At 45.6% G+C, this 10,949-nt stretch overlaps 2 protein-coding genes across 4 annotated transcripts in view; one reads left to right on the top strand and one right to left on the bottom strand.

The window, feature by feature from the left end:
• Positions 1 to 340: 340 nt before the first annotated feature.
• FBXO48 (F-box protein 48) lies at positions 341 to 4,869 on the bottom strand. Of its 2 annotated transcripts, none has more exons than XM_019549147.1 (3): positions 4,786 to 4,869; positions 2,236 to 2,574; positions 341 to 609 (listed from the first exon to the last, which is right to left on the bottom strand). In XM_019549147.1, exons 2-3 carry the CDS (start codon positions 2,539 to 2,541, stop codon positions 448 to 450), a joined length of 468 nt encoding a protein of 155 aa, XP_019404692.1. In that variant the 5' UTR covers positions 2,542 to 2,574; positions 4,786 to 4,869; the 3' UTR covers positions 341 to 447. The 2 variants fall into 2 exon arrangements, 1 of the variants encoding a protein (XP_019404692.1); XR_002103527.1 differs by lacking the exons at positions 341 to 609; positions 4,786 to 4,869 and adding exons at positions 934 to 1,217; positions 1,835 to 1,918 and having other exon boundaries at positions 2,236 to 2,316.
• A 144-nt stretch (positions 4,870 to 5,013) lies between these two features.
• The window catches only part of APLF (aprataxin and PNKP like factor), a 94,910-nt gene continuing 88,974 nt past the window's right edge, over positions 5,014 to 10,949 (top strand). The window contains exon 1 of one of the 2 annotated variants that reach the window (XM_019549144.1): positions 5,014 to 5,169. In XM_019549144.1, the coding sequence (XP_019404689.1) occupies positions 5,077 to 5,169 (93 nt within the window). In that variant the 5' untranslated portion in view covers positions 5,014 to 5,076. The remainder of the gene's footprint in view (positions 5,170 to 10,949) is intronic. The other variant, XM_019549145.1, reaches the window with a different exon arrangement.

Raw genomic sequence — 10,949 nt, 5'->3', positions numbered from 1 at the left:
TATTTTTACAAACTGAAAAAGTTCAGCCTGCTCTAGTCATTCCTTTTGAATTTTTTTTTTAAAGCCATGTTAAGGAGTCCCCTTGTTGTCCTACTCTTCTCACTAGTCAAACCAAACACAAATTCTGACAAACATGTCTCATTTTTCAAAAGTTCATGTTAAAAGAAATCAATAAAGTTTTGTTTAGCATTACAGCAGATCATTTAAAAAAACTGAATATTGAACATTAAATATTTCATCTCATTCAGGATTTTGCCATAAAAAAAACTTTAGGAGGCTGTCTGGATAAAGTACAAATAATAATAAAAAAAAAAAAAAAAAAAAAAAAAAGCTAGGTAAATGCACATGCTTTCAAAAAAGATTTAAGTACACCTGGAAATAGTGTAAATAAAACATTTACAATAGTCCTGTCCTGGGTCTTGATATTCAAGATCCTTGTTGGGTTTTTCATCTCTCCAGTTCTGCTTTCAGTATTTCTCCCCAGGTATCAGCATCCATAGGATACATGCTTGTTTCTGGCAAACTACTGCTTGACTGAATATTGCTGTATTTGCCATTCAGCCATTCCTGCTTCACTTTACTCTTCCAGTAATTTCTCAGTAGTGTGATCTAAAAGAAAATGAAACCATTAAGAGGCCTGCAAAAACTAAGTCAACTTGGGAGGGCCCTATGAATATATTGTGTGGGGAGTTGGGAAAACTAATGCTTTATACTAGCAAAAGCATTTAGAATACATACAAATGTGTAGGTCTTCAGTGTAATGTCCAAATATACCGCTATCCTCTAGCAGACCAAGGCTTCTAACTTCTGTCTTTCAGTCAAGGTGAGGATCAGTCTCACTTCTCCCACTGAATCTTAAGGCATGGGGATTAGTGTGGGACAAGGAGCCTTACATTGTAGGGGGAGGTTGAACTCCTACCTCTTAACCTTCTATAATTTTCAATTTGTCCTGAAATAAATGTGTCCTGAGTTTGGATTTATTTGAGAACTTTGAATGACCTCTTCTTATATATGTTCTTCAAGCAGGTGGTCAAGTTCTATATACCTACCCTATTGTCTGCCACACAATAAGTTCTGACCTATTGTGGCGGTTGCAGCTTGTTACCACCACCTAGAGAGAGGTGGAAAAAGTGCTTTGGAAATGGCTGGGAAATGGTTATGTATAAAACTACCAAATGGCCTGCTTTGGAAATGGCTGTCTTGGAGTCCTGAAGAAACTGGAAAAATTGAGATTTTTGGCATGGTTTAAAGGTTTGTTTTGTTTTTCTCTCTTCAAAATGCATCACACTCTGCTGTTGTGCTATAGTTAAATGGACCTCTGAATATTTTCTCTCCCAAACTGGAAAGTATATGGCCAGTATAGTGCAGTTCTGCACATGCGCAGTACTTGCATTGTACTGGGACAGTGTTGGCCTGGGTTGGGCTGCCATTTTAGTAGCTTTAGTCATGAAAGAGGGAAAGACCTGGATTTCATTTGCTTTATTAACAGGGCCAATTACAAGGAGGTGGTATATTTTGCTTCTGTATCTGTGAGAACTGAATGAGCACATTTTGCTCAAAGTCCTGTCTCTGTTGACCCTAGTCTCGTTCTGATCCATTAGAACAATTCTTCTGAAAGGAGATGGCTCTGAAGCTGCTTTACTCGCTGAGTTGCAATAGCCAGTTGACTTTAATCAGATGGAGACCTTAAAATCCACTCTGTTCTTTCTGTCCTATCCTGGTTGAAGGTGGTGTCTAAATCCATCCCTTTTTTGATCTCCTCTGAACTTGCTTGGCAAGTTCAGATCCTCCTGGGGAGCAGCTGTAGCTGTTGTTTCCCATCTACTGTCCATACCTGGATAAGGAGCTGTATACATGGAAGTGTTCTCTATTCCAGCAGACTTCAGGACTCCCAAAATATCCAGGCAGGCTTATTCCACTGAAGTGAAATTATGGGAAACATGTCAATCAGTAATTGTGTCCCTGACTCAAAAGTATTGCATTTGTTTTCTTGAATGATCTCTTCTTGGGGATGAAGGGATAGTTTATTTTATCTCCAAGATATGTTTTGTAAGTTTTTTGGTGATTTATCAGTTTGCAGAATTAGATCTGTTCATGGGCAAAAAATAGCTACTAGATGACAACTTTTGATTGCTATTGACTATGGATGGATTGGAAATGCAATTCTCTATGTTCTGTTACACATTCCTGAAACTCTTCGGTTTCCCCAAACCTAATGTTAATGCTTAAATTTACCTTCCATGAATATCCATTTCCTCGATCACAATCAATCTCTCGCTGACAGACAGCTCTTACAATTAAACAGTGGTTTTTCCACAAATTGTCACTGTTCTCAATAGCGTGATTCCAGCTCTTGCATGTCATTGCTGCACTACATAAACTCTGAATGTCGAGTTTACTGAAAATTTTACAACTGACTTCTGGAGGCAAAACATCTACAAAGTTCTCTTGACTTTCTCTCTTTCTCTTGTCGGGAGGAAGGATTGTTGGTTCTTCACAAGAAACAACCGACTGCTTGTTCCTCTTGGAAGTTTTCTGCATAATTTAAGGCCTTGACAAATCAAATCTGTAAACCTGGGGGAGCAGGGAAAATATTACGAAATGATCAGTGAAAATAACAAAGGATAGTTACTGGAATAACATTATTAATATTATTTTGATCCTATAATAAGTGGTATCAACACTTGCCCTCATCGTTTTTATTTATCTTTTGTTTCTTTATACTCTGATCTCTTAGAAAATGCTTAGTTAAACAAGTATTACACTCCCAATACTGGCTGCTGAAATGAATTGTGTATTGCAACTTAAAACCAGAAGATGATTTATTCATATATAATGTCGCACTGATATCTCGGGTACATGCATATTAATGTTATACCTTCTGAATGCTACAGAATTTGCTGCATGGGGAATCTTTTTTTAACTGGGATGCTATATTGAGGACTTGGTTACCCTTTATGGACCTTAATGATCCCATAGCATTCTTTGGACTACAAGTCTGTTCTGCAAGCCATCTTAGCCTTCCCTCTGTATAGTGCTTCCATTGAATTCTTTCTTGGAGGTGGCAGTCCTGAAATCTTAAATGCTTTTTTTTTTCGATGGAGGGAAAAATCAGCAGGTGCTCACTGTTATGCCAGCTGCTTATTCCAGGAACTAAAATATATGGTAACCTGGACCATATAAATGATAGCCTATGAATATCCAAATCTCTAGAGGATGGTGACAATATTGTCAAAGCCAAATGTTCAGAATTTTAATTCTTTAGCCCCCAAACATCACTGGTGACTTCAATGATTTGGAAAAAAAAAAAGAGAGAGAAGAGGCTCACTCCCTCCCACACAAAACCCCTTCAGGAATTTTGTTGGGCTAGAAGCTTTAAAAAAAGATGGCTAAAGGGTAACGCCTGGACCTACAATATTATTCCCATACCACCACACTTGTCCAGGAGCTGCAGCTTTCAGTAACTTTCCAATCATGAGACTTCACAGAAAAGGGCAAGAACTAGCAACACTGCAAATCAACCATGAAGACTAATTGGGAGCGAACAGCATGGGGATGCTGTCTGTGTAGAGGGGAAGATCTCTCTTGCCAAATGTTTCTCTCAGCACTTTACAAAGGAGTGAGAAGTGGTGTTGTTGCTGTGATTGTCCAGAAAATGTGTGAGGGGCAAGGATGTCTTGGGGCAGGGGTTCTTCACCCCCAGCCTGGGGGCAGATCTGGCTATGTCATCTGGCCCTTGGGACTCCCCACAGGTCTGGAAACTTAGCAGTGGGGGAGCAGCGGCACTGCTCTTCTGTTGCCAAGCTGCCATTCATGGGAAGCCCCAGGCCCTGCGTGCTAGATCATGTGCCAGATCCCAGTGCACAGGGCCAGTCAGGGTGGTGTTAGGCTCCAGGGCCAAATCCTGGAGGGGTTGGGGGAAGAGGTCAGGAAGGGGCAGCGCCAGGCCCCAACTGCAGTGTGGAAGGGTAAAAGGGAGTGGTGTTTGGACCCCATCCCAGCTTGTGGGGGGTAGGAGGGCTCAGCACCCCAGGGTCCAACCAGCTACATGGAAGTGTTAAAGGTGCTGCGTCAAAGGGCCTGATTTTTGTATGTGGGGCTCCATCCACCCCACAGACTAGCTCCAGGCCACCCATGCAGCCCACAGAACCAAGAGACTGAGCATCAATCTTAGGGCGCTCTCTTTTCTTGGACTAGCTGCATAATTGGGATAAAAGTTAGACAAGCTTTTGGATCCAAGACCATCTTCCTTGGGCCGCATGCCTTGCATTGAAAAGCTCATCTGCCTTTGATCCTGACTCCAGAATTGGTCTGATAAGAGGAGGTCCTACCCCACCTTCAAATGAAAGCTGGTGAGAAAATCCAGCTGTGCAATCATTGCATGTTTTTTGAGCACCAGCTTGGTAGCGAACTGGCTCTCTTTAGCTAGATGGACATTTTTTATTTCTGTTTTGGCATAAGGAGTTGACATAGGTGGCCAGTCTATATTTTACTGTGCATGCCTGGGCAGTGAATGGCATAATCTAGGCAAGGGCTGAAAAAGGCCAGGGCAGAGGCCCAGTGGGGCCTGGCTCCAACCAGCCCCTAAGCCAACGGCAGACCAAAAGCTCCAGCCCCACCAACCCAGAAGCAGGCGCTGCGTCCAGAAACGACCGCAGAGCGGGTCGACCCTGGCCCAACTGCCTCCCGCCTCGAGCCCGAAGGCCGAGGCGCGCGTGCGCAGAACGCAGGAGCGAAGTTGCCACCCGGCGGCTCCGGCTTAAGCCCCGCCCCCTTCCCCAGTACCTGGCCTCGCGCCGCGACGAGTCGCTCCCATTCCAACCGGGATGTTTACAAGCCGGCAGCCTCCCCCGGGCCCAGGCGCATGCGCTGGAGAAGGGCGGCGGCCGCGAGGCATGCTAGGACATGTAGTTTTCCCGGGAAGGGGGGGGGGAAGAGGCTGTTGGAGACTACCGCATCCGGGAGGCACGGCCGGGCTTGGGGGCGGTTTTCAACGCAAGTGGGCGGGGCCTCGAAAGTGGAAGCAGAGAAGGGGGAGGGGGGAGAAAACCTCCCTCTGGGAGGCTGCCTCTCGCTATGTCAGGGTTTCAGTTAGCGCCCACGGACGGGGGCTGCCCTGTGGCGCTACCGCGCGGGGAGACAGTGATAGGAAGAGGCCCCCTGCTGGGCGTAAGTGTGGCACTGGGGGGGAGGGCGGAGCGTGGAATCGGTCCCCTCCCCACCCCACCCCACCCCACCCCAAGCTGCGTGGGCAAGGCTGAGGGGCGCTGCTGGGGGCGGGGCATTGCTTGCGCATGCGTGGTACGGTAGTTCGCCCCGCCCTCCGGTGCCGCAGCATGCGCGGTGCCCAGCGCTGGGGGGCGGGTAAGTGACGGGGTTGGGAGTGGACAGACTGTAACTGCCTAGAACGAAGCACTTGAAAAGGAGGCGGGGCGCGGGCGCTGCTCCCGCGAAGTTAGGGGCTCCTGCAGCACTGCCTGGCTAAAGTCCTGCTCCTGCCAGTGCCAGGCAGTTGGGTTTAAACTGGGTGGAGCAGGAATCGGTGCACATCCCTCCACATCCACTCCCGGCACAGACTACTTTTAAATTTCATCCCCTGGGCCTTTGGTTCGACCTAGCCATGTGGATTAAGTGGAAAACAAGGTTACAATTCCCCAAACACCAGGGGACCAGCTTATTAATATTCTTGTTTAATGCCAGGGTTTAGAGTTGTAAGTGGGTGTAGCTTTCTTGGTTTGTTTTCTTCCTTCCTTCCTCTCTCTTCCCAGCCCCTTAATATTTTGACAGTTAGGGAAGGTGTAGCCGAGCTGGCCACCCTGAATGTGTTTGCACATACATTTAATGTGCTGTTGTTATTGCACAATAAGTGGAGTCCCTGTAATAACAGGTACCGGTGAAATGGGCAGTAACTTTGTGCTTTAGCGGGATAGCGCAGCTTTCACCCTGCTGTGCTGCTGCGCAGTAGAATTAGTTTATTGTGCATTTAGCATCTTGTGCCCACTGAGTCTCATTTTCTTAGTTTCATAAGCATCTTATCTGCCTGCCCACAAATGAGGTGCGGAGGGGGAAGGAGCCACATGATAAATTGGGGAATGAGGAGAGTTGTATATTTCTTTACTCAAATCCAGGCAGAGCATAAGTAATGCTACACTCGCTTGATAAACAGCCATAATTCTATTTGCAGAAGACTTTAGTTTGATAGGGTTTCCCACAGTGTTTTTCTATGCTTTGATCAACAAAGAAATAATTAACAATATTGACCCTGGCAATGTCCTGAGACAAATAGCGGCCATTCTCTCTGCTTGTGTTTCAGATTATTTTTAAGGAATTATCAGTACATTCATTTGTGCTTCATTTTTTATGTTAAGGTTATTTTCAGAACTGACAAGTTTATTTTTTTTGTAATGTGAAACCTTAAGATTCTGCTTTAGGCTATGGACAAACGTAACTTTTAACAGTTTTAAAAGGAGAAGGAGAAAATGCTGTTGGTGAATGAGTCATTTGGAATGATGTAGCTCTTAGATCTTTGTATATCTATAGTGATGCAACTTGGCTAAAATGCTGAATCTTTTAATCTTGAATCATAGGACCAGAAGGGACCCTGAAGGATCATTGGGTCCAGCCCCCTGCATGAGCAGGAAAGACATCTGGGTTCTGGTGACCCCAGCCAGGTAGCCGTCCGGTCTTTTCTTGAAGACCTCTACAGTAGAGTGCATCACCTCTGGGAGGAGCTTGTTCCATAGTCCGGTCATCCTAGTTGTGAAAAATTTTTTCCTGATGTTCAGCATATATTCCAAACTATGTTCCAGGAGTCTGGCTGTTGTTTCTCGTTTTTCCCCTCAGCTTTTTTTTCTTTAGGCTGAAGAGTCCGAGATCCCTCAGCCTCTCCTTGTATGGCTTGCTATGCAGGTCCCTGATCAGATAGGTGGCCGTTTTCTGGACCCTGTCGAACTTTAGCATGTCCTTGTTGAAGTGCGGCACTCTGATGCATGCTGGAGTGTTATTAATCCTAGTGGCTACTGTCATATTGCTGGCTCGTATTCATGCTGGGGTCTATTGTTACCCCCAGATCCCTTTCATTTTGTAGTGCTGGTCAGGTTAGTGATGCTCAGCCTGTGGGTTTGCTAGGGGTTCTTCCCGCCCAGATGCAGTACTTTGCATTTCCTTATGTTGAACCTCATCTGGCTCTGTTCTGCCCAACATGCCAGCCTGTCTAGGTCTGCTTGTATCTGCAGCCTATCTGCAGGTGTGTCTACACAACCCCATATCTTGGTGCCATCCGTGAACTTGGCAAATGGGCTTTTCACCCCCTCATCCAGGTCATTGATGAAGATGCTGAACAGCGCTGGGCCAAGTACCAAGCCCTGGGGTACGCTGTTTTCCACATCCTGCCAGGACGACACTGATCCATTCATTTGGACTGTCTGCATCCTACCCCGCAACCAGTTTTGCACTTGAGCCCAATATCTTCCAATTTTCTGATCAGTACCCTCTGGGATACCAGGTCAAAGGCTTTCTGGAAGTCAAGGTATACGATGTCAACTGCTTTTCTCTTGTCCAGGTGACGAGTCACCTGATCATAGAAAGAAATGAGGTTGGTCAGACAAGACCTGCCTGCGATGAAGCCATGCTGGCTGTCATTCAGTATCATGCCTTCTATAGCCTCTTTGGTGAATGTTTCTAGGATTTTCCCTGGAATAAAAGTTAAGCTAATTGGCCTGTAGTTTCCCGGGTCCTCATGCTTCCCCTTCTTGAAGATGGGCACAACATTGGCCCTCTTCCAGTCCTCTGGGATTACTCCAGAGGCCCATGATTTCTGAAAGATCTTTGCCAGGGTTCTTTGGCCAAAGCTTGCAGCACTCTTGGGTGGAGTTCATCGGGTCCTGCTGATTTATAGTCGTCTAATTTCTTTGATTGATTGTACACCACTTCTATGGCAAAGGTGGGAATGGTGTCAATCCCACCCTGCTCGTTCTGTGCCCTACCTGGCGTGTTATTCCCCTTGGTCTTGTGAAAGACCAAGGCAAAGTAGTTACTTAGGAGTTCCGCTTTTTCCTGAGTGGTAGTGACCAGGTATCCTGAGTGATTGAGCAGCAGCCCCACACTCCCATTAAATTTGTTTCTAATCCCTATGTAGCTAAAGAACGACTTCTTGCTGTCCTTGATTCTTGTAGCTAGTTTTAGTTCAGTTTCTGCCTTAGCTTGCCTAATCTGGTTTCTACAAGTGTGGGCCATTGTCAAGTAGTCTTCCTTAAAGGGTGTCCCAAGCTTCCATTGTTTGGACGCCTTTGTTTCTCTGTAGGAGGGCGGGCTGCAACTTCCCTGCTTAGCCAAGAGGGTTTTTTAATCATTCTGCTACTTTTTCTCCGTAAGGGAATTAATTCTTTCTGAGCCTTAAGGATCGTGTCCTTAAGGGATGTCCATTCTTCTCGTGCTCCCTTTTACGTGTGGTCCTTGGTCTCAGGGCATTCTCTACTAGTGATGTGAGCTTATTAAAATTTGCATTTTTGAAATCTAAGACTCTCTGAGCTTGGTATCTGTCTTGTCAGCCTTGAGACGGACTGTGAATGTAATGATTTCATGGTCACTATCGCCTAGGCTGCTCTCTGTTTTAGTTGGATGAAATGGCTTTGAAGCTGTAATAGTTTTGTTATGCTTGTAGGGCTATAGGAGTATTTGGGTATAACAGTTCATCCTAACTGCTATATTGGTAGAATCATCATTGATATTGATGCTGTTGCTTTGTATATATACTATTAATGAGAATTGCTTTGATTTAATTTCAGGCAGACATGCCAAAAAGTCAAGACTGGACTGGTTGTTAGGGAAGGAAGAGAGGACTGCTTTTCTGATGAGTGTTCCAGTGTTGCTGACTGCTTTTCAGTGTTTGGGCTTCTAAAGCGCTGAGTGTGTCACTTAAGGAAGGCTTGACCAGGGGAGAGTCAGCTGGGACAAGATTGCAGTGCTTACACGAGAGATCCTACTAGATAAGGAAATGTATGAAAAATACATTTAGTTGCTTTCTTTGCTATAGGAAGTATTCAGTGATAACAGGCACTAGTGCTTTATCCTTCCCTTAATGATGTTTGCTTTCCATGGAAGGATCCAAACTAAATTTTGTTGCCAAAGCCTCATTTTTCAGTCTGTTTTAGGTTCTGCTTCATGTCTACTAGTGAGATGCTGGTAAGAAACATAAGTGATGCAGGTTGAGAGGTCCAAAGGCTCAGCCAGACATAGCTGTTGGAAAATGGTGGTTGGGATTCTTAATGATTTGTTCATAGATTCTACTTAGGGGCTCCACTTACATATCAGTTGCTAGTTATTTCCCAAACACTCATTAACTAATAAATATGAAGTGACCTTAACAGCCTCTGTCTAATGAAAAAGATTCTTCTCAGTTTTTTGCTTCCACCAGAGCTGCCTGATTCCTGCTTGGGAGGGTGGGTCTGTTGCATTAATCCTGCCAGATTAGTTATATGACTGTATGAACAAGAGAGATCACTGCTACTTTACTCAAGGCTTGTTTGTTTGTTTAAACCCTGCTGTCTACAACCCCTGGTATTCATAGCATTTTCAAACCACAGTGTGAAACTTACCTTTTTTTGGTTTTACTGCGGATCACGGATTCTGAATAGCAGCAGTAAATCCATTTGAATTCCGTTAACTTCTCTTTGTACCTTGGCAAGAATTTGAGTAGCAAGCAGAGACACTGGAACTACCAGATTTATGTTAACCCCAGATTTATGAGTGACACCAGTGCTAGCTAAAAGCATGCAAGCTGCAGGGCCCGCAGTGGAGAATATTCACTGCTTACAGATGGGAGTGAAAATGCAGGTATGATTTAAGATGATTCTAGATATCAGTACAAGTCCCATAGCAGTTAGCTAGAAGTAGTGCACATGTACACAGGGATCACTCATGACCATCTACAAACTTGTTTTCTTGCGGAGTACATGTTGTGTGTCAATACAACAAAAGTTTGATTTATTCTTCTGGCAATTTGCTTCCTGGAGTATATTGATTTGTATTCATTTTCCTCAAATGAACAGGCTGGAGGGTTGGTAGTCTGACAGAATCGTTGATGAAGGCAGGGTAGTTATGCGCCTTTTAGGGGTGCTGTGAAAGTGTGTGCAGAAAACAGCATCGTGCATCATGGATGGCCACAGCTACTATGCACCTGCCAACCACTAACCCTGCGACTCCTAGTAATTGTATAGGGTATGATAGGTGAGAATCTCTCCCACTCCTCAGTACTCCCCTGGTATTTTTTTTTTTTTTTTGCTTGCCATTTGTCTTATTATTTTGTTTTGTGTTAGTATGTTGTAGATCACGGATGGGGAACCTCTGTGCTGCTGGTTGGCTGGGGGCTTCATTTCCCAGCTGCCCCTGCTCACATGGCTTGTGTCGGTTTCCAGGGAGACCTCAGCAGCACTGGCAGTGCAAGGGGCTGCTCTGGAGCTGCCGGGAATGTGCCATGGTGGGCAGCTTCCTCCGGAGCCACCATCTGTAGCTTGCACACTCCGGGCAGGGGCATGCATGCAGGGGATTATGGCTCTGCCCTGGTTCCAGACAGGCTGTCACTGCTGGAAGGAACCGGGGCAGAGCTATGATCCCCTGCATGCATGCCCCTGCTCAGAGCGTGTAAGCTACAGATTACAGCTCTGTCCAGGTCCCAGAGTAAGCTTCCCCCATCCCATGTTCCCAGCAGCTCCGGAGCGGCCCCCTGTGCTGCTCTGCCGCGTGCGCTGCCAGTGTGGCTGGGGCTGGGGTCTCCATGGAGACTGGCACAAGCCACAGGCAGGGGCGGCTGGGAAATGAAGTCACCAGCCAACCAGATCTGGCCTGCAGGCTGGATGTACTTCTTCCCTGTTGTAGATACTAATACAGGTTGTGAACTTGAGTAACATGGGGTTTCCAGGGACTCAGACTTAGTGGGAGCTCTTCAGTGT

The sequence above is a fragment of the Crocodylus porosus genome, unplaced genomic scaffold (genome assembly GCF_001723895.1).
Source record: "Crocodylus porosus isolate Cpor-Errol unplaced genomic scaffold, CroPor_comp1, whole genome shotgun sequence".
Classification (NCBI taxonomy): domain Eukaryota; kingdom Metazoa; phylum Chordata; order Crocodylia; family Crocodylidae; genus Crocodylus; species Crocodylus porosus.
This window is presented reverse-complemented; position numbering and strand designations above follow the sequence as displayed.